The sequence below is a fragment of the Pholcus phalangioides genome, unplaced genomic scaffold, assembly GCF_987345545.1.
Source record: "Pholcus phalangioides strain wild (caught in Gottingen) unplaced genomic scaffold, Ppha-v1.0 ptg000011l_1, whole genome shotgun sequence".
Lineage (NCBI taxonomy): Eukaryota > Metazoa > Arthropoda > Arachnida > Araneae > Pholcidae > Pholcus > Pholcus phalangioides.
This window is the reverse complement of record NW_028301604.1, coordinates 59,950,358-59,974,604: the sequence shown is the minus strand read 5'-3', so window position 1 is coordinate 59,974,604 and position 24,247 is coordinate 59,950,358. Positions and strand designations below refer to the sequence as shown.

Below are 24,247 nucleotides of genomic sequence, written 5' to 3'. Positions count from 1 at the left end.
GATTATTTCATTATTGTGCGAATGAATGGCGCTGCATTAAAATAGAAATGTTGAAATACACTTGAATAGGATATTTGAAGTTTCTGAAATCATTACCCTTACAAAGTACATGATCAATGTTGTTGTCACTACAGTACGAGTACTATGAAGGCGTTTCAAAACTTGGCCAGGGCGTTTCTGCCAGAACAAATTAGAGAAACAAAAATTTATCAATTTGCCAAGCCAATTATATTCACACAATATTATTTACATACAGGCTTCACTTGCTTTACGCAATTAATTGTTTCCACAAGATGATCACGTAAGACGACATCGTCACGTAAATTGAGTAAAATTTAACATGGATAAAATAGGGATACGGGATTTCGTCATAAGTGTTAGAAAAAAAATAAACCCAACTTCCCGTAGCAAAATAATTTTTTTAATGAATTAATTATTAAAACTTATAAATCAATCTCAATTTACGCTATATGAATAAATATCATTATTAATTTTTGCTTTTCTTTCACTACTGCATATTGATTATAATGTGAAAGTTTTTTTTCTGAGTCCCTGTTCTTGTTTTTTAGTTTTTTTTCCCCTGAAGAGCCTGTATGATAAAAAAGACATAACTTTTAATTCGTCTTAAAAGATTAACTTTTAAGTTAATTTGAAAATTTAAGAGTTAAATTATTAACTTTTTAAGATTAACTTTTAAGTTACAGATAACTTAGCAGTACAGATTCAAGTAACTAGCAGTATTCTTCGTCCCCGTGTAAAAACTTTAGGAGCAAAGCTGGAGAATTCTGAATATCTCTCGCACAAATATGACAATTCTAGATTCATTAACATCGTTTTCATCGATCAAAATTCTGATGGCATTGTCGATGTGTTACCAAAATATGCTCATTAGTGAGATCTGATGAGATGGATTAGAGCTTTTTTTCCATATTTGTCTCATCTATATCAACAAATCCAACAAATTTTGTCATCTTAAATTTTTCATACCTCTAATTTGCCCAATCTAAAAAGTCCATTTGAGGACTAAAATCAAACTACACCCAAATTTTGCAATTCACAATTTCTAAAATCATTTTTTTAAAAAATCGGGGTATAGCGTGATTTCATAAAGCGAGGGATACATGTATCCCAATAATATTTACACACACAGACAATTTTCCTATTCTTCATCATTCTTCCTCCCCCCCCCCCATATTGTCTTGGTAATGTAATTAAATTTTTAAATACCTTTGCATAAAAATTATTGCTAAAACAGCAGCGTTTCTAAATTGAATGCCGCAAAATGTCCCGCAGTAGACTTACATTTTCACACATGGTGCTTTTACACTCCATTAAGTCCATATAAAAAACATACACTTTGAACCACGAAACACTGTTTCAATGACATAAATTTGAGATTGGGTAGATTTGCTGAAATTTTATCCTTTTATGTTAATTGTCTGATCACTGAGTAGTCTTTTCAGAAGTTGGTGATATTCATTTCGGCCCCGAACAAATCTGCGATACAAAAATACACGATGATATTCTAACTCTTCTAACTCTTAAAAATATCGTATTTAAATTTCCAAACAACTGTTGAAAGTTAAACTTAGTAATTTATATGATTAATTTAATCGTATCTGTGCAGTGATTCTGAAATAGGCTGATTTCTATGTTTCAAAGCCGGATTTTAGAGTATAAGAACTAGTGGACGAATAAATTATTGAACTACAGTCGACGCTCGATATAACGACCCCCTTTGTTCTATAGAAAACGCACGCTATATTGGGAGGTAAAGCGTGTTGGCACGCTACACCGAAAGTAAAACGTATATGATAGTCGTTCTATGAAAACATATAGGACCTACGGTCGTTGTAATGAAATGTTCGCTACAGCGTGGGGTTGTTATAACGAGCGTTGACTATATCTTTATGTTGAGATATGTACACTTTTCGTGCTTGAACCAATGGAGTTAGAAAAGCATGGTTTGTGGTACATGTATGTAGACAATCTTAGCGCGCATGCTTGCATTTTTTTCCTGCCTACAGAAGCTGCCAATCACAGGCAGACCGCCGATGAGTGAGGAAGTCTATATGAGCGCCGTCACATTTTTGTTTTGAAAAAATGGCAGGAAAAATTTAAACAACGCTACTGTATTAATCGTGGTGTACCTGCCAATTGCGATGCAGAACTTCTTGGTAGTACTCCTTAGTGACTTCTTGACAGTACTCCTCCAAGTAGTAGTGGTCATGCTATGACGGCCAACATAACATTACATCTCCTGAACACCAAATCGTCAGTCAAAATAGAATCAGCGCCCGAGTGGCGTGGTGGTAAGATGATGCTCGTCTACCACCATGAAGGTTGCTGCACGGTCCTGGGTTCGAACCCGAGGGAGGACATAGATATTTTCCCTAACGAACTTGGGGCAACCACCAATAGTCTTCATTTCCAACCCATCTCATTAATGGCAATAAATTGCAATATAGCGATATGGCCAGAGTTGGTGTTTGGTGAAGTAGTCAAAATAGAATACAATGCTAATTTTCGCCTCGGCTGCAAGTTCTCTGATCGTGATTTGATGTTACTGCATCACCAGAGTTCTCACTTAGTCAATAACGATCTCGTTTCCGGAAGTTGAGGAACCCTACCAGAACGTGCTTCATTCTCCATTAATGTTTGGCCATCTTTGAAACGGTTGTACCACTCCTTTAGCGACGTGGGGAGCATTTCTTCTCGCAAATTGTTTCCACTCGGGAATCACCAAGCCTCACACAAAATTTAATGCAGTATTATTGTTCAAGTTTATCCTGCCATTTTGACAAAAACGAAAATGCGACAGCGCTCACTTACACTTCCTTACTTATTCATCGGTGGTCTGCTGGCGACTAGAAGCGTCTGCAAACAGGAAAAAATTCAAACATGCACATTAGGATTTATTACATACGTGTACCAAATCATGCAACCCTAGCTTTACTGGTTTACGCACGAAAAAAGTATGGTCGGATACTTTTTGAACATAATTTGTATTAATCTGAAATTGTTAACTCTTGAATTGCAGGTGAGTGACTATAGAATTCACCATCATTTGTACCATTTCAAGTGACTATTAATGATAAAAAGGAAATCAGATAAAAATTAGGAAATATTTTTGTGGGAAGTTTATTTGATCATTGTAGGAAATTATTTAAAATTTGTCATTAACCTGGTTACTGTAGGGAAATTTTTGAATGAAAGGAGTCCCTGAATATTTAATTTTATTTGAAACGTGAGAATCTAAGAATACTTTATATTTACTTGGTAATATACTAGCACCACCAAACAAAATATCCCTTCTAGAATTTAGTGATACTGATTATGTCGACGCCAATAAGCAAGCATTTACGGTTGTCATGGTCTCGTCATCTCTGGAGAACTCCATGACTGGAGAACGCTATCATATTTCGTATGCTTTGACAGAGAAACGGCTGTTCGTTGCTGGATCTCATACATGAAGATCTAGTTTAACATTTCATCTCAGAAAAGGGTAAAGATAATGGAGCTTTTTATCTCTACAATGTTGGTCTTTAAATATATCTTACGCTGGAAGAAGCTAGTCATATTTAACTTTCAATATAGGCCTCCAGAAACCTATCAGATAAATAGAAATAATATAATAGATAATAATATTTATCAGTATTAATCCTTTGCAGTCGAGAGGTGACTCTCAGTCACCACTTGATTTGATGCGGTAACTCGAGAGGTAACTCGCGATCACCACTCGGTTTGGCGCGATAATTCGAACGGTAACGATGGTTTATTTGGGTTTGGTTTGGGCAATATCGCTTAATACAAGTGTATTCAACAATACATGCGTATAAAACAATGGCCAATCTTAAATACGTTTTTTAGATTTATTGTTATATATGCGGCTTTTCGCGTTAGTTCGAACTCGACAGTCATGGTAATAGGAATATTATTTTCAAAGTTACGGAGTCCAATTAGCATGGAATACGATGAAGGAATCAGTTCAAGTGAAGATGAGAGTTCGATTTTTCGTTGACGAAGAACGAAATTACGTCTATGAATAGACTACTTGGCGATAGAAAGAAGGAAAGCAGTGATAAAGATAGCGATGAAGTAAGAGGTGTAAGAAGGCGAAAAATCAAGGTAATAGATAGTGAATGTGAAAGCGACAGTGATTCCGCAGAAGAGAAAAAAAATTCAGAATGGATAACGTGCACAGAATCAGAAAAAATGCCGCAAAGAATACCGTTTGTATCCGGCGAAAGAGCCGCAGGACCACAAGTATCTCAGACATAAAAAAACCATTAGATTTCTTTAAGTTATTACTTATTTATTTATTTGAAAATAAAGATATATAAAATGTTAAAATATAAAGGTTTTTTTAAACGTCAATTTGTGTGTGAAATCATTTTAAGTTAGCTGTAAGAAATTCACCAAATATGCGGAAAATCATCTCGAATTGCTGTTCGTCCGAGCGAAAAAGGCCTCGAGTGTAAAGGGTTTAATTGATACCAGCAAAAACTAACTTTAGCATTTATTTATTAGGACCTGAGTGATTTCGAAAGAAAGAATAAATCAAAAAAACATGAATGGGTGCAGGTGATCAGACAGGATGCTTACGTACCTGTCACCTGTCAGAGTCGTATCTAGACGTATCAGGGGACCCATATCACGCCAACTGCACACGTCCCATACCATCACAGAGCCTCCACCAGCTTGAACAGTCTCCTGTTGACATGTAGGGTCCATGGATTCATGAGGTTGTCTCCATACCCGTACACGTCCATCAGCTCGAAGCAGTTGGAACCGAGACTCGTCAGACCAGGCAACGTGTTTCCAGTCCTCAACAGTCCAATGTCGGTGTTGTCGGGCCCAGGCGAGACGTAAAGCTTTGTGTCGTGCAGTCGTCAATTGTACACGAATGGGCCTTCGGCTCCGAAAGCCCATATCGATGATGTTTCGTTGAATGATTCGCACGCTGACACTTGTTGATGGCCCAGCATTGAAATCTGCAGCAGTTTGCGGAAGGATTGCACGTCTGTCACGTTTAATGATTCTCGTCAGTCGTCGTTGGTCCCGTTATTGCATGATCTTTTTCCGGCCGCAGCGATGTCGTAGATTTAATTTTTTACCGGATTCCCGATATTCACGGTACACTCGTGAAATGGTCGTACGGGGAAATCCAAATTTCATCTCTCGTGCGCCGACTGTAACACCACGTTCAAACTCACTTAAATCTGGATAACCTGCCATTGTAGCAGCAGTAGCCGATCTAACAACTATGCCAGACACTTGTTGTGTTATATAGGCATTGCCGACCGCAGCGCCGTACTCTGATTGGTTCCATATCTCTTTATTTGCATACACATGCCTGTACCAGTTTTTTTGGCTCTTCAGTTTATATATATATATATATTTTGATCACTTTTTTCCTATTTTTAATCTACTTGAATTTTCGTAATTTTTTTTGAAGTTCAGAAACCGATGGATCGATTTTAACAGGTATATGAAATCTACACATACACACAAATAGGAATAATTAGTTTACTAAAATTAAAATGTCAATCGAGCGCAAAAGTGAAATATAGGTTGATGATTTTTTTTCCTTTGCATTGTAGTCCTTAATTCAAGTATTTTCTAATTCAACAATTCGAGCTGAAGTGTTTTCGCATTCATTATTAAAACTCTCTCATGTGCAATACAAATTCAAAAATTATAAAAAATGTTTTTTGTACAAATAGTTTTCTGAGTATAATTTAAACTTCGAAATATTAGTTTTAGTCTATGGTTTTTACTAACTTCTAGATTGTACATATTCTTCCAATCAATTTGTTTTCATTTTTTTAAACAAATACTCGTTCTATGAATGTATGTTTTCCTGAAAATTGATGGTATCTATTTATTAATGAAGAATCCACAGATTGGTAAGGCTGTCTTCTTCAATGCAATAAACATACTAAAAAAAACCATATAAAGCTTTATATTTATTTCTCTCTCACTCATACGCATTCAACTTATACCATCACATTAGAATAAATATGGTATTTGTACTCACATTTACAGCTTCTGAAAATTCAATTATAAAAATTCCCTTTCTCTTAATTTGAGAAAAAAATTATCTTCACGAATCGCAAATCTATAGTGAGTTTCTTTTTCAGTTATAAAAGCCAATTCCTTTTTGTTTGCCATAAAAAGTCTAGCGTTCGAACTCGTGAATACACCAAAACACGTGAATATATCTCTTAGTTGCTCTTATCTGAAGCGTCAAATATTTAGTAATAGAATATGAATGGAGTAAATAAATTAAAAGGCGTTTGTTTTTCCCTGGAAGAGAAGTTGTAGAGATCCGAAAAAGGTTACAAAGTATACATTATTTTTCTCTTGTGCAGAATAATACTCCTAGTATATTCAGAAAAGCAGACGTGATGCAAACAAAAGAAAGATGATATTGTCATCTAGGTTCTCAAAATTTCCTCGAAACCTGACAAAGAAGAGTTTAAAGATTGAATTTATGGAAAATGTTATATTTTTGAAGTACACCTTCTTTCCAATGAATTAATTTGTTTTAATTTTCTTGCGCACAAAAATTATTTCGCTGAATTATTATATGCTTATTGAATATTCTTATAAGCGCACGCGCTTTAATGGCTTATTTTCTGTTTTTGTGTTAGTTCAATTTTGTAGGGAAACTTCTTGGACCGAAAGGAAACTCATTAAAGCGTTTGCAAGATGCCACGCAAACTCGTATGGCAATTCTTGGTAAAGGCTCTATGCGTAATAAGGAAAAAGTAAGCGTCATTTTAAAATATGTGCTATAATTATTTATTTTTACTTGATAATGTTTTTTCCTAAATTACTGAATATTGAATTTTACCCGTCTCATTCTTGAACCGTAAATTTTAAACAATATGTCATTAAAAGCTCTATATTTAATGGCATCTATTTGCTAATTATTTAATCGCTTCTCGGCCAAGATCAAAGTGTATGTAGTATCTGCTTAATATTATTTAACTTTATTGTATATTGACATATATATCTTCCTGTTGAACTTATATATTCGTAACTTACTACTATCAGCCCTTCGCAGAAACAAAAAGATGTCTATATCAAAAAACAGTTGAAAACAGAGATGTTTTAAATCAGTAATAAAATAGTTTTTTCTTAAAATGAAGGTACTAAGTGTATCTAATACTTGATGAAATGTCTTTTAAAGTCTGGTCGCATATTTTTGCTGTTGAGAAAATCCTAAAACACGATAACGCTGTCGCATATACACATTCAGTGAAATTATCTTAAACGACATGATTTTATTTTTATGTTCATTTCAGGAAGAAGAGCTCCGCAATTTGGGAGATCCTAAACACTATCATCTTCATCAAGAGCTTCATGTAGAGATTTCTACATTTGCGCCGGCTGCTGAAGCATATGCTAGAATAGCACATGCTCTCACTGAAGTTAAACGATTTCTAGTTCCGGTAAGACAAAATATCTTCTTGTGGTACCCCAACATTGTTGGAAAATGAATAATTAGTAGTCAGTCTAGTCTTTGCCAGTGATCTCGCTAATTAGTGAGATTAACCGGCGCACCTATTTCTTTTTCAGGATTATTATGATGATATACGGCAACATCAGCTTCGTGAACTTGCACTAATGAATTGTGATAAGAAACAAGTGAACTCGGATGTTGGCAACGGGTCAGGAACTCTTAGTCCCCTATCTTCTCCGACGTCTACAACTTCGCCCACTGAGCCTTTACGGATACTACCACCACCTCCATCCGTGCAGCTGCATTCACCACATAAAACCGTAGTACACTTGTCGAGTGGATCAGTCACCAATGATCGATCTTCTAGAGTTCATTACGCATCGTACAGAGCTGCACCACCTTTGATATCACCCCCATATCATGGGGTACCCTTCTATGGAAAGATTGAACCTGAACCCCCGACATTAATTATTCCTGAACATGAAGATGTTGTGAGTACACAAAATTCCTACCATTCAAATTTAATATCGTACCGATATCGTATCTCGGATGGGAAAAGTGAAGTTATAACTCGATACTTTTAGGTTAATGTACTCATAAGTCACTCTATAACGTCATCGTAATAGTTATATTCGTGTGATGTTTTACAATTTATGACAACCATTTAACGTAATTCGTGCGTTGAAACGGTAGTCGCACGATATAGAAACTATGTAAGTCAAAATAGATGTGGAGCTGTCTGTCTAATAGAATCGTTAGATGCTCACCAAATTTCTCTTACGATTGTAATGAATACTCTATAATGACAAGAATAAAAGATATAATATTTTGAGTGACATTCACATCAGAAATGAATGACAAACGAGTGGAAACACAACCATCTAATCACACATGTGGAACTATATTTTTGCAGATGTCCCTTGTGGCTCGAGAAAAAGTTAATTATATACACATCATCGTTTTGAAATTTTGATAATCTTAATACTCAATGAAACACTTGAATTTAATTCCAAATTCGTTGTGAAATAAACTTGACTCGATAACATATTCAGTCATTTTTAGCTCGATAGATAAATAGATACTGTAAGCCCATCCTGAATATAGATTTGTGTAAAAAACGTTTTAGAAAGAAATAATGCAAAAATTGTATAAGACAGAATGAAATTCCTTATATATTTTGGTATTTAATTGTACATTATATCATATATTCTGTATTTATTGTTCATTTTCTCATGTCAGAAGTGTATTGTATTCTTTACAGAACTTCGACGATGCTTATGGTGACGAGATGTATGAAGCATTGTATGAAAATGATTTAAATCGTTTAGGGTAATACATTCCTTTCTGAATCATTTGCTATGAAAAAAAAACAATGTATAATGCATCAAAAATTATGATTTTTTTACTGTCCTTTAACAAGCGAAAGTATAGTAATATATATATATAGTAGTATAGTATTATAATAAAGTATAATTTTGAGTTGATAATTTATACCAGGGCTGTGTAGAGATGTTGAATATCGATAAAAAAGAAATAGTTTTTATTGATTTAAGTCGTTGTTCTTTTCTTCAATAATTTATATCGTTTTTCTGCTAGTTATCAGTCTCATAAACATGACGTTAGGAAACAATACGTGTAAATAGATGCATAACAAAAATATTCTTTTTGCTTATAAACACTAGTTTCAAAGAAAAAAAGAATTAAGCTCATCGGGATAAAAGACAAGGAGTTTGGATTATTCTAGTTAATAGTTTTCGAACTTAACCCTGTTCGTTTCAATTGATAATATTGTGAACGTGGATTTTAAATGGTAGATGAATTCGAAAGCAAATATTTGATGTGTTTTTTTTAACTTTAAAGACATTTCTACTGTTATTTATTTTTAGAGAATTTGATGAAACGGAATATTTAGGTCCAGTTGCAGCCATCCCAGGAAGCAGAAGATACGACCAAAATTTCTGCAGTAAGTGAAATTTAGGATACACATTTTATATAGGCAGCTCTGCTAGAAAATAAAGTTTCGTTCCTTCTTAGGTGATTGAAAAATGCATTTTTGGGTTAGAGGTTTGTTTATTGATCGTAGCGATTGCCGGTAATATCAAAACAGAGAATGCTCAAACTTTTTTCATAGGGACATATTATAGAACCAGTATAATATACAATGTACGAGTGGCGTGGTGGTAAGATCGTGGTCTACCACCGCGAAGGTTGCTGTCACAGTCCCGGGTTCCAACCTAAGAGAGAATACAGGTAAGATATTTTCCCTAACGAACTTGAGGCGACCACCGATAGACAGCGCCTTCATTTTCAACCCATCTCATTGATGGCAGTAAGGGTATGGTTTATCTAACTTCTCGATTGTACATATTATTCCAATAAATTTGTTTTGATTTTTTTTTAAACAAATACTCGTTCTATGAATGTATGTTTATCTGAAAATTTATGGTATCTATTTATTAATGAAGAATCCAAAGATTGGTAAGGCTGTCTTCTTCAATGAGACAAACATACTAAAAAAAAAAACATATAAAGCTTTATATATTTATTTCTCTCTCAATCATACACATTCAACTCATACCATCACATTAGAATAAATATGGTATTCGAACTCCTGAAACATCTAGTCAACACATTTAAAGCTTCTGAAAATTCAATTATAAAAATTCCCTTTCTCTTAATTTAAGAAAAAAAAATTATCTTCACGAATTGCAAATCTATAGTGAGTTTCTTTTTGAGTTATAAAAGCCAATTCCTTTTTGTTTGCCATAAAAAGTTTAGCGTTTGAACTCGTGAATACACCAAAACACGTGAATATATCTCTTAGTTGCTCTTATCTGAAGCGTCAAAGATTTAGTAATAGAATAAGAATGGGGTAAATAAATTAAAAATGGGGTTTTTGTTTTCCTGGAAGAGAAGTTGTAGAGATCCGAAAAGGTTACACAAAGTATGCATTATTTATTTAGTAAATTGCCATATGGCCAGAGTTGGTGTTTTATAGTATCATATACAGGGAACCCGATTGGTGCAGTTGTAAGATGTTCGTCTTCCACTATGAAAGTTGCCGTCAAGGTCCATGTGTTCGCATCCAGCCAAAAGAGCATCCGAAAAAGTTCTGTACCTATCGAGCCTAGGGTGACCACCGATAGATGGCACCTTCATTTCCACCCAACTTCGCTAGTTGGAAATAGCCATATGGTGATATATGACTGGAGTTCGGTGACGTAGTATCATATATACAGGATAGATACTACTAGTACACCAACTCTGGCTATATAGCAATTTACTGTCATTAATGAGATGAGTTGGAAATGAAGGAGCTGTCTATCGGCGGTCACCTCAAGCTCGTTAGGGAAAATATTTTATCCATATCCTCCCTCGGGTTTGAATGTGGGACCGTGACAACAATCTTTTCACGGTGGTAGACAAGCATCTTACTACCAATCTACACACGTCATTAAAAACTAATATAAAAAGTGTTTTACATTTTAGGATCGGATGAATATTTAAGGAGTTATAACGTTATAACGTTTCGAATTTTTGTGACGTGTCAGTTTTGTAACGGTCAGTTACGCGCCAAAAACTCACAACGAAAGTAAATTTTTCCCCCAGCATTTTTTTGAAAATAACTTGAAGCATTCAATCTCATAGGAAGCCTAGTTCGATCATCATCTTCCACGATTGGCGCTCTTTTTCTTGTACAGTCATGTAATAACCTTGTTATTACACGGTACCTTCGTCTGCTATATTGGCAAATTTATCATCAAATTTTTAAAGTGTTAGTCAAATGAGAGAGAGAGAAAGAGAAATCTATTTGAAAAATTGTTTTCCCAAAATCAACACTTTTTTTTGCCAAAAAAAATTAATTGCTAATTTTCTCTCCTTCGCTATCAAATCAAATTTTTTAAGGAAGTTGCGTATCGTTTTTTTACGCAGCCGTTTGTATTAGATCATGTGTTGATTAATAAAAGAGTTTAATGTTTTCTGAGTAATTTCAAAATATCATCTAAACTGTTACACGTAAAATATTTTAATGAATAATGTAAAAGTGGTAGCTTGACGAAGGTGACTGGTGGAAACAGTAAAATAATAACAACGATTCACACACACACAATCAGAAACGTTTGATCAAACTAATTATTTTATCCCTTTAAGACCGAGCTCGATCCATCGTGCGGGTGAAATACTTAACAAACATTCATGTTTTCAAAATTTTCCGTCTTAAAGGGATATGAATTGACATTCAAAATAACTAGTGGTTTCGGATTTTTTCTATTGATTATCCATCCTCACATTTTCATACCGAATAGTACATGTTGCAGCGAAGATTTTCATTTCCCATTTTTATAAACCCATTCTGTCTTGCCAAATTTACTTTTCTTTTTTACAAGAAATATTTTGATGACTTCGAAATTTATTTTAACCTACATGAGATCGTGGCAGAACTTTAAATTTTTTTAGATGAATTTTCATTCAAGAGCGTATTTATAAGCAGGTGGTTGCCCCCAGAGCCTTCTTAGCAGAGACGGACTTCAAGCTCTTGCCACTCCTTTGAGATGCTCTTATATTTCGTTTCTTAATTTTCAAAAAATGAAGCCCTCACTTTTCTGTTTGTTCTTCTAAATACGGTTTTAAATATTGTTTCATGCATACTCACACACATAGCATAAATGAGATGCCATGAAAATTTTAAACTGTATTTGTTAGACTTCATCATGGCAATTTGTAACTATGATCGATAACAATCAAAAAGCTTATTGCGTTAATCAAGTCAATTGTGATGCTCAAATACAATCAGCCTATACAGCCTATTTTATAAGTATGGAAGATAATGTTAAATCCCTACGCTCCTAAGAACATTGACACAATTATGTATCAAGAGGAGATAATTATTATTCATTTTCTCCCGAATCATGTCATCGAATTAAACCTACAGTAATTTACATTTTTCATTCTTGAAATATTTGAAATGATAGAAAAATTGGAATATATGTGATTCTTTCTTGCCAACGCGCTAAAAATTTACCATCCAAAACATTTTCTAATATCAGTTCGATTTTTTGCATCGAAAAGAATTTTTATTTACCACTCCTGTCTTTGTAGTGATATCATGCTGAATGTAAATGTAATTCCTCTGGTTTTTAGGGGAAAACTGGAAGCCACCACCCAACTACATGAGACGTCGTCTGAAAGTACTATCAGTAGGGTCAGTTCCACGTAGGCCCTACAGAAGCAAACCATATACCTTGCCACCTAGCCATTAAGACCAAAGATGACACAGCAAATATTTTGAAGAAGATATAAAAAAATTCTTTTCGTTTTGTGTGAATGAAGAAAATCAAAGTTTGTTTTTTTTTATGTGGAGCAGTAATTTTTCAAACATTCAAGAAGCTAAACTTCGGTAGTTGTTAAAATTTTTGCTGACGGGATCAAGTTTTTCTCATCTACCATTCATCACACATATTTAGCTATCATTTCATTTCTATTTTATACCAAAAAAAACAGCTTTAAGGCAAATATTTCCGGCCAGTTCATGCGTTGAATTTTCTACACTTACCAAGTCGAAATAATCGCATCTTTACTTCAGATAAACCTTAATATGTATTGTTATTCAAAAATTGTTAAATAATGGATTAAGTTTGTTGTACAAAATTACATGAGATATGCTACTTCTACGTATTTCATAAACATGCTATTATTACTTTAAGAACAGACGTTTTAAGAAAAGTGGTTAAAAATATCAGTTTGATTCTAAAAAATTAACGTATTGCATTCATTCAACATGGCATTTCAACTATCTCAAGTAATTGTATTTTGTATCGCAAACTTAGTGAAGAAGTGAGTGATATTATATATAGGATTAAAAAATATTTGTGACAAACATTTAAACAGAGGTCTATCCCTCTATATTAAAAAATAATCAGTCAAACCGATATTTTCCTTGTGGATCAGAATGAATTGATGTTGCAACTCGTAAAAAAATTTGTTCATTATTTTTTCTAAGGAAAAATCACGAAAGACGAAACATTTTCAAAATATAATATTCATCTGAAACTTGTAAACGGAAAATTTCATTCTTCCTCAACTCTCAAATGATAAAATGTACATTCGACTCTCAAACATTCTGCATTACCTTCAATCTACAACATTGTGCACTTTTTATATTGTAATTCCATAATACCCATTAGTTAACGAACGCAATTCATTCCGATAGAACTTCATAGCTAAAAAAACCGCTAGACGCAACTTTTTATTCTGAATCTCTTACAGTTTCATACTTAGGATACTGCTACTTTAAATCAGTGTAACTGCTGTTAATAATTAAAAATTAACAATCTCTTACAGTTACATATATGCACTGTGCTCTGTTCTCAAGAATTTGAGGTTTACAAAGAGCAGCTCTTGGAACTAAAATATGTTGCTGGTATTAAACAAATAGATGTAAATTCGATGCGATCGGTGTCTATTAACCTAAATCGTTGTACATGGTGGCGAAATACGGTTTACTAAACCTTTTCGCTGTTTTAGTTCTTCGTGCATTGTTTTTAAAAATTTATAACTCGACTAGAAGAGTCTCGCAGAGAATTAAACGAGCTTTTATCGCAGTGCTTAAAAGTGATTCCTCACATTTTTTTAACATAATCTTACATGAGATCAATATTTCTTTATAAAATTGTAGCTCTACAAGTTTGCCATATTTACTTTGCATCATTCCCAAAAACATATTCCGCAGATTTAGAGAGCATTGAATACACTTTTTAAATAAAAAGATCTTCCGATTACCGATCTAAGCCTATCCTCTGTAAAGTGGAGAAATATCAGCCTATCCAGTGAAAAGTTAATATTCTATCAAACGCATTTTTAGTTCATTTAACTAATGGTAGCTTGCTAATTTTACTCACCTCATTAGGCAAGAAATGTCAGATTGAAAACAATTTATTTTCATAATAAACGAAAACAACTTGAAGAATTGCATTTCATCAATAATTCATACGCATTAAACATGATGAATGAAAACACATGTTGGGATTGTAATCACAGAATAAGGAAGAAGAAATATATAGAATAAAGTATGATGAGAGATCACATCGTCTTCGATTTATAAGCCGAAAAGTGATTGTAGTACAAGGATTTTGGGATTTACGACAGCTTAAATGTCACATAAAAGTGCGAAGAAACATGTGAATTTAACATTTATGAGAATGAATAAAACGAATGAAAACGTAAATACGTTTCCATCCCTGAAACTTGATATGTTCGTCAAATAATCTCATTGAGCCATTTGGATGCTTTTGAGGTCTTGCCAATTAATGTTCATTCATTTGCTTCCCCAAGAAACGTACATCATTAGGAATAATGAAGTTAATTTTTCTAAATCGAGGGCTATGCAAATAAAAAGAACAAATTCATTAAATTCATTGATGTTTTTAATTTACGTTCATTTAGGCTATTTTTTGTTTCTGCAAAATCCACTCGTACCCTATTTGCTTAAATTTATGGATATGTTTTGCTGATAGTGTTTTGAAGATTAGTTAAGTGATTCAAGGTAATATGCTGTATAACGTTAATCTCGCATGATATTTATCGGGATTTAATCTGGAAATTCTTCACGTGGTTTCCAATATGATTCGAAAAAACACGAGGCAGGAGACTCGTGAGATCTTATTTACAAACCAAGTTTTCTACGAGAGACAAACGAGCTTGCCTGATGCTGAATCATTAAGATGAATCATACATCTTTTGTAACTGTGAAGTAGAGCCTTGTATCAATGTCTGTTAGCATTTTGTGTATGGACAAGCATGAACTCTTTTTGGTGGGAAACTTCTCTGATAACAAGGCATACATAGTCGAGCTAACTGCATAAAAAAACTATGCTTAATGGAAGTGATATTTTGTGGGATCAACAGAGATTTTTTATGAATTCTTTTTTCTTCGAGAATGTATCCTTTGCACGCCATACGTGAAGTTTTGTGTTTTTGCCTTTAGATTTAGCAGCGCTAAGACTCTGATGGTATAACTCTGTGTTATCGTGTTTATTGAATGTAATGATTTTGTGTCCATTAAGGAGCTTCATCTGTGAAACAAAACGTGTTTGTTCCTTGTGTGCTCTCATCTTTTCAATTTGAACAGTTCAGATATCCGAAGTCATATTCGAATGTGTAAAATCTATGTAGAATCCTGATGACTATAATCTTTGTGTGTGCAACGAGTTTTTGTGAACAGTTTTCGTGCTTAGTAAATACAGTTTCACAGCTGATTTTCAACTGATGCTAACAGTGTGTTAAATAAACTCTGCTTATCCATTAGTGATAAACAGGGTTGATTCAACTTTTCTAGCATTTATAGTAATGTTAGTATTGAACAAGCATGCAGCTTTTTCACGATTCGTGCTGAAGAAATCTTGGTTGGTTTGCCTTCGTAAATTGAATTTTTTAAATGTATATGAGTATCAATCTAAGGTCATGTTTCTTGTAATGCATGTGCAAGTATGTCGAAATGTCTCTTCGGGTTATTAATGTTCATGAAGAACTTGTTCTAAGCTCTTACACAGGTGCTGACGAAGTTTTTACAAATACTCAGACTAACAGGTTCACGCCCAACGAATAAAATGTATAATTTCATCGTGGATGACTGTATGTTTTGTCCATCGTTTATAAGTGTTTTGTTGTGATCATTCTTTACTTCGTGATAAATTTACTTGAAATGTGAAGTATAAATAAAAAAAAATTACGTTTCGCACAGTAAAATGTGAAACAAAAATATTAATATCGAAAGCTTCAAAAAACAGTTCTTCGAATATATCTATGGAATTAACTATCACACATTCGTCGTCAGACGAAATTCTTCCCAAATTCATACAATCTTCAGTACAGTTAAACTTTTTAAAACAGACACTGTTATTGATAGGAAATAGAGAAATTTCGATTGTTAGTGCGAAATGTAATTCCTTGAAATACTTTAATTTACTACTTGGTATGTATAGCCCAGATGTGCTACATTTTATTCAGAGTATCGCATTTTGATTTTTGATTAAACTGAGTTGATAACAATTAGGAGAATGTAAAAATTTAAATTTTTGCTCCACACAATCATAAAATGTAAATTAGTCAAATTTGTGCTTCGCTTGTGCTGAAATGAAAAGAATTCACCCCGAGAGACATTTGAGTAAACATCAGCGATTGAAATTCATCTCTCATTTTTGACTCTTTCCACCTTCTTTCCCCCCCAAGTCTTGGAAAATTTTTAAGACTATTATTTAGCTTCGTAATAAATGGAAAAAATCAAGTTTTAATCACTGATATCTGTGCGAGTATTTTTCTCAAAGTCACAGGGTATACATTTTTTTCAGTTAAATGAAGAAACGCGCATATTTTACTGATTGACATTTTTTTTGAATGGGGTTCGTATTAGGGGAAATATAAAAATTCCGCTTTGTATAATATTGCCCTCAATTATTATTTTATGGAGATGCAGCTATCACAGCTGAATATATATATTTCCCTCTTTTGTTAATTGTTTTTATATTTTATTTTAATTTAAAATCAAACGTAAAATTTATGATTACATGAGAGCGTAACTACGTAAAAAATAAAAAAATCTGTACGCGCGCGTGCTAATTCGATTCATGTGGTCACAAATTATTCTGTAAATATGATAATTTCATATACAGTTCATTCTGAGTGATATTTTTTGAATTGGCATTTCAGTTTCAGGAACATATTCAAAAAATATTATTTTCAGTTTGGTTATTTCTGTCTACTTAACAGGGATTCGAATCAACCCGTCAAACCAGGAATTTTAGCCAAATGAAGCGCGAGATCATTTGATTATTTGTTATTTTTATTATTTTACTTCTACTAGCCGTCCTACGTATTTTTGTAAAATACATGTTGTAGTTTTTACGTTCGATTATAGAATTATTACGGTACCCGAACCTGACAAATCTCTTCAGTCATAACATCAGAATAACAGATAATATAATAAAAAATTGTTTTATGAAGCTTTCCAATACGGTAATGATACATGATGTATTCATATAATACGTAAAATACAGGGCGATTCTAAATTCATGGGACAAACTTTAAGAGGTGATGTAAGACTCCTAAACAAGCATTTTTGGTCATAGAATGTGTGGTCGAACCACAATAGCAAAGGCGGTAGAGGGTGTTTTTAGAGAGTGCACAACAGCACCGCACCAAAAGCAAATAACATATTTTTCTGACGGATTTGCTGCAATGATTGCAATCAACCATTCGAGGGTACAAAATATTGTAATGTGGTGCAACCTGTGTAACGCAAATTCTACCACACGTCATTATACTGCCTGATCATTGTTTAGTGCAACATAACCTTGATGGTCCTTGCACCAATAAAAAACAAACTGCAATCCAATACGAAGTTGCATATGCACCCTCGAATGATTAATAGCACATATCGCAATAAATCCATCAGAAAAATATTTTATACTGCTTCACAAATGCTAAGAAACAGTGTAATTTTTCGTCATACCTAACGATAGATATCCTTTAAAGAAATGAAACTCGGCGCATGTTTAATAGACATCTTGAAGTATCTTTATTATGAAATAATGGAATGGATATCGCCACATATATAAGAAAAAGAAAAAAAAGATGCTCTTTGCAGCAATTGTAAACAGTTAGTGCTCGTTCTGCTGGAAATAAAAACATACATGAGTTTCATACATGTCACCATGATGTGTGACCTCCTCGGACACTGATGCATATTTCACATCTAATGTGCTCCCTGTCCACTAAACTGTTTAGGAGAGCTTGAGGCATTTTGTCCCATTTGTCTTTCAAGGCGATTTTGAGTTTCTGTATGGTTCGAAGAAGAAAACTGAAACTAGAAGTGCTATTCGAAAGTATGCTAGAGGCCTTGGGAGGATCACTACACCTCAACAGGATACATCATATGTCAGCCTAGTGGTGAAAAGAAAGAGAAATGCCACTTCTGGTGAGATAGTCGTAGACATTGCTAACGCTACTGACACTCGCATAAGTGCGAGAACCATTTCTCGGCGATTGAACAATGTTGGCTTATTTGCACGGAAGCCTGTACAATGCATTCCGCTTCGAGCACATCATCTTTGAGAAAGATTACGTTGGTGTAAGGGCCTCCTCACACATGGATACTGAAGTCTTACTACTGATAGGAGACTCGGTACCCAGAGGATCGAGCACGTATATTTCTATGGAGCTCCTCGCACGGAGATACTGGCATATTGGCGAAGAAATATCCTACGCGACATTGCGTGTTAGTCGAACGCAACAAAAGTATCGCGACTCCTGAAATATTTCTTCACATTTCCGTTGGTCAACGTTGTACGGGGGAAGACCCGAAGCTGAATTTTGTAACAAAATAAACACGGTACTTGTATTTTCTACACAAATGTTCTCTGATGCAACCCTAACACCAGATCCCTCTCGAATCGAATGCGGGTAGTAAATATAGATCATGCACACACACACGTGCTTGTGGGAGTATATGGGAAAACACTGTACCCCTCCAAGAGATACACAGTTATATTTTTTTCTCTCGGTATCGGTAGCAGCAGTCAGCTCTTAAGGAAATAAAACTTCATCTTATAGAGCTACACTCCCTCCAAATAATGGATATTTACAACATGAATTTGAGTTGCCTTAAGGATTATTAGCAGTCACTCATAAGGACTCACGGGTGATCAGCTGATTTATTAATTCCAGGTAAGTCTCTTTTCCAATTCCGAAGAATGCAAAGAATCCGATTCCTGTTGGCAGTAACGAATAGTGTACGAAGAATGTTATTTTCAATGTATGGATGTACCCAGAATTTTCTTTTCTCTATTTATCATTTTTCGCGAAAATAATAGTGTAGGATGATAATTATTTGTAATTATAATAAAATACCATCAACTTCATTGCTGCTAGAATCGCTGAAAAAATTTTCCGATCATGATTCATAATGCATAGGGAGGTGACTAAACACTGTGACATTTCTACTCATTTTTCTGGGTTTTTTAAAGTAGCCGCAGTGTTAGAGGAAGTGGGCAACTCCCCTCGTTCAAATCAATTGATGTGTAAAGTTGAGACTACTCGAGTTCGATTCTAATATCCCTGTGTGAGGAGGCCCAAATGGGCGTATTCGTTGGGATCAGCAACAGTGGTCTAGAGTCATGTTCTCTGACAAATCTCCCTTCGGCATTAACAGTTATTCTGAGCACCAGCTACTGTGGAAAGAACATGGAACTCGTTTCCATCAGCGGAATGCCTAGAAAATTGATCGCTATGGCCGAGGAGTAATGTGTGGGTGGGTGTGATGCAAAATGGCAGCACTCCGCTTCCTATCTTAAATGGAAGTACCGTAAAATCATCGCGGTATTGCACCTACATTCTCCTGGGTCATGTCTGTCTTTTCCGTGGTGCAGTTTGTCCAAACCTTCTATTTATGGATGACAATGTCCGGTCGCATAAGACAGATGAAGTGTCCGACACACTAAAGTGAAGATATTGAGCTCATGCCATGGCCTGCATATTCGGTGGACCTAAATTTTATTGAGCACGCATGGGATGCACTCGGTACGTATTGCTCAAATCAGAACAATCCTCAAACCATACAAGAGCTTAAAACCATCTTGATGGACGAATGGTACAAAATCCCTTAAGCTATTCTCAATAATTTATTGGACAGCATGCACAACACATGCCAAGTGTGCATCAGTGTCCGAGGAGGTCACACTTCATACTGACGAACTCGTGTCTTTATTTCCAGGAGAGCAAAAACTTTTCGTAACTGTTTACAATTGCTGTAAGGAGCATCTAGTTTTCTTTTGATTGTCTTTTTTTATCATATGGTGATATCTGTTTCATTTTTCATGACAGAGATACTTCAGGATATCTATCGAAAATGTGCCGACTTCCTTTCTTTGAAGGATGTCTATAGTTAGGTATAACGAAAAATAACACGGTTCCTTGGCATTTGTCAAGCAGTGTATTTGTTTTTGGTGAAGTGATGTTGCGTACTCTCTAAAAACACCCGTTGCCGTCTTTGTTATTGCGATTCGACCGCACATTTTATGATCAAAAATGATTGTTTAGTTGCCTTATATCATCCCTTAAAGTTTATCCTGTGAATTTACAATCACCCTGCATAAAAATTGTCTTGTGAATCAATAAATCTGAATTGTATAGCGATAACTGATGACATACTATATAATCAACAATCTTTATACTTTACTTGCAATTGCTAATGTCAGTTGACCTTTATTCCAGTTATTCACGGGTATATTATGAATATAAATCCTTGGAAACTCCCGTGTCACATGATGTAAAATGTAACGTTATTGGAAAAGAAATTATTATAGTTTATGACTTTTCTGTGATCGTGAGTGTTTTTCCGACGTGTTTTGCTAAATATTCAAATTCATGTTATCGTCAGTGTGTGTGGATGTTCTATTCTCATACCACCAATATGAGACTTCAGGTTCAGAACCATCGAATTTATTAATATAACATCGACTAAATGTTTGTTGTTTGCTTCTCGCATGTTCATGATACAGGTAAATCGTCATAATTGTAAGCAGCTTAGATTCGAGTTAATGGACTAGTCTAAGATAACATACAAATTCAAGAGAAATATCAACGGATTTCTAGGGTTTAATCACAAAAGTCCACATTATCTGAAACTATACGTGTTACGAGTGAAGAAAATTTGAGTAATTATGCTCATTTGAAAACTATAATGAATAAGCAATGTGTAAAGAACAAAGTATATACCTTCTATGTGCATGGAAAAACAATACAAGTTTCTAGCATGAATGGAATACAAAATTGTTTGTTAAACTTTGCTCATCAACATTTGTCGAAAAATCAAAATATGTCTAGGCAAATTCAAAAATTATACTTTGCATTTTGTAAAGAGAGCAATTATCAAATTGAATATGATAAATTAAAATATTATTATATTATAAATACTTTATATAAAAATGCAACATATAAATTTCCTACGCAAAAAATATTTAAAAAGATTTATAACATATGTCTTGAAGTATTAGCTGAGGCTTTCATGGTCAGCGTTCAATGAGTTACAAGCAGATTCCGGGCTATTGGTCATGGTCTAAGTTTTTTTTCTTCCAGACGTTTCGCCTACATCTGTGGCAGGTATCCTTCTGATGTTAAACGCACGTCGCTTGTTGTAGAAACCTATGTTATCACTCTCCGCTATCCATACGAAGGCTTGCAATCTTCGTAGGGATAGGGAAGAGTGACATCATTATTGGAAAGGTCGCTATCTGGTGGCAATGTCGGTATTGTGAGCTATGTTATGAGTTATGGATGTGCCCGTCCATTGTACGGTCCCGTTCAGTGCAGAGGAGCTCCAAGGAAAGATTGAGATATTCGTTGCCTTTGTAGTCTAGTGGTCTAGGGATGCTCATCTGGCAAGTGAGAGGACGTGGGTTCGGTTCCCCGCAAGGACAGTTGAATTTTCTTTCTTTCTGAATTCATCTTCGCATCAGCCAGCGGTGGAAAGCCTTCGTATGGCCTAATATCCCGGAAACCACTTGCAATGCATTATATCTCTTTATTTACGCTCATTTTATTCTGCTCTCTCAATAAAACTTCTAAATTGAGGGTTTTTTAAAAGAACTTGTCTCTCTATAAACAATGAGAGATAATCTAAACCTGCGCGCGATACGTAGTACAGGTAACGTGCGCTACGTATCCCACGTTATTGTGAAATATTAAACAATTTCTCTCGATGATTGCTGCATCATCATTCATATCAATAAACAACTGCTGTGGAGTGTATACTAAAAACTCTAAATCTCAAAATATTTAATTTTTTATTATTTCATACTTTTTTCGTGTGTTTGATTCGACTGAAAGTACTTCAACGTGCTCGCACATGAATTTACATGAGCATTAGTCAAATGCATATATACAATTTTCTTTTATGAAAAAAGGAAAAATAATACACTATGTAGTGAATGCGAGCGTTCAATTAACCAGTAAATTAAATTTATTGTGTTTTTGTTAATAATACAACAGAATCACTTTAATGCGAATGCTCACAAAAAAGTTCTTGTTTGCCTCGTTATTCATTTGAAAATAGGGATTAGTTTGATGTTGAAAAGAAAGCAAGAGACATAATCGTTTTTTCATATTTTTGAATTCATCCCATCCAGAAAGTAAAGGAAAAGAGAAAGAAAGAAGATTAGTTTCTTCTTTTTTTCCTTTTTCTTCTTGTGTAGTTTTATGCCGCACAGTTTTCAATCCTGCTACCTTAATTTGAATGTATGTTTGTTACAATGTGTTGATTTTTCATTTTTTTTTCCTTCATTGTGACTTCCTTTGACTTGAATGTTTGATATTGTGTAAACGCGTCTGTAATCGAATTAAATTGTCAAGTAAGATGTATGAATGTATATTTGATGTTATACTTTTGTGCAATGTTGTCGCTCGCATGTGCGTATATGTATAGGTATTGAGCAGTCTTTTTGTTTCAAATAAATGCATGTACGTTGCTTGATATCAATAAAGTCAATATATATACTGAAGTTTCACATATATCTTTTCAACTACAGGTCACAATATCAGATCACAAACCTATATTTAAAAATTATTTACCTTTATCAATTATAGTCTAACACAGAAACGATGCAAAACTAATATGCATATATATATATATAAGTGAAGGTTTTTTACATCTCGATCCAGATTTCAGTATTAATTTTTAAATGCAGGTTATATATATACCCTGGAGGAATTCCATACCACATTAAATAATACATTTTACGGTAACCCTTGATGATAAAAAAAAAAGAGAAATGTTAAGTGAAGAAGCAAAAAAAACTGCGTCGCACGTATAGAAGCTTACAGTTATATGACATGATGTCACTCTCCACTTGTTTATGCAAGATATGCAAGAAAATTGGATGTTGTGTGAAGATACTGATTTTTTTAAAGAAAAATTCAACTCTGCCTCAACCGGGAATCGAGCCCGGGCACGTAATTATAAAGCTTTTATTCTCAGTTCTACTAGCGGGATTAGCACGCAGTGATTGATTAGCACGCAGTGACGAAAGCCGGAGCTTTTGGCAAAACTGCGTTCCACCAAATAACTCGCTAAACTTGATAGTGTGAAACTGAAAAATCTTGATAATGAATGAAACAATTTTTTTTTAATAATACAGTAATAAATTATCGACTTTAATAATTTTTTATACGTTAGAAAATCTCTGAATTTCTTGATGCAGATTAAATACTACTGCCTATTTTCTGTAGTTTGGTTCACAGAGATGTCGAAAGAGAAATATTGTATTTTAAAAAAATTAAGAATTATCAGTGATTTCTAAAAAAAATCAAATTCCAGTGGAAAAATCAACATTTTTCTCTGTAAAAACAACCAAAAATTTCTTCCATTTCTCAAAATTTCACTGCTGTTGAATGATATTTACACATGCTGATTATATAATGAACAAGTTTTTTTCAAAGTGGTGAAATTCGTATCTCCGAACTTTATGCAGCCTCGGATTATTCGCAGTAAATTACGGTTTCTATTAACATTTAAAGTTATGCAACTGTCAGCGCTGACCACGTGCATAGTAGCTGGAAAAAAAGAAAGAGTTTGAGGGGGGGGGGGAGAAAGAGGAAATTCGTTTCTCAAAGAAAATAATTATTTTTATATCAAAACAACTCTCAAAAAGATTGTCTGATAAGCACTCAAAAAAAGTATCGTTTTCACCTTCTCTCAATTTAGAGAGAAAGTACATTTCTGTTTTT

General features: G+C 34.2%; 1 protein-coding gene across 1 annotated transcript in view; it reads left to right on the top strand.

The window, feature by feature from the left end:
• The window catches only part of LOC149080642 (uncharacterized), an 86,143-nt gene extending 63,121 nt beyond the window's left edge, over positions 1-23,022 (top strand). Inside the window, exons 3-8 of the mRNA XM_089238800.1 lie at positions 6,657-6,773; positions 7,314-7,460; positions 7,588-7,962; positions 8,733-8,800; positions 9,358-9,434; positions 12,614-23,022. Of these exons, the coding sequence (XP_089094926.1) occupies positions 6,657-6,773; positions 7,314-7,460; positions 7,588-7,962; positions 8,733-8,800; positions 9,358-9,434; positions 12,614-12,732 (903 nt within the window). The 3' untranslated portion in view covers positions 12,733-23,022. The remainder of the gene's footprint in view (positions 1-6,656; positions 6,774-7,313; positions 7,461-7,587; positions 7,963-8,732; positions 8,801-9,357; positions 9,435-12,613) is intronic.
• The last annotated feature ends 1,225 nt before the right edge of the window (positions 23,023-24,247 follow it).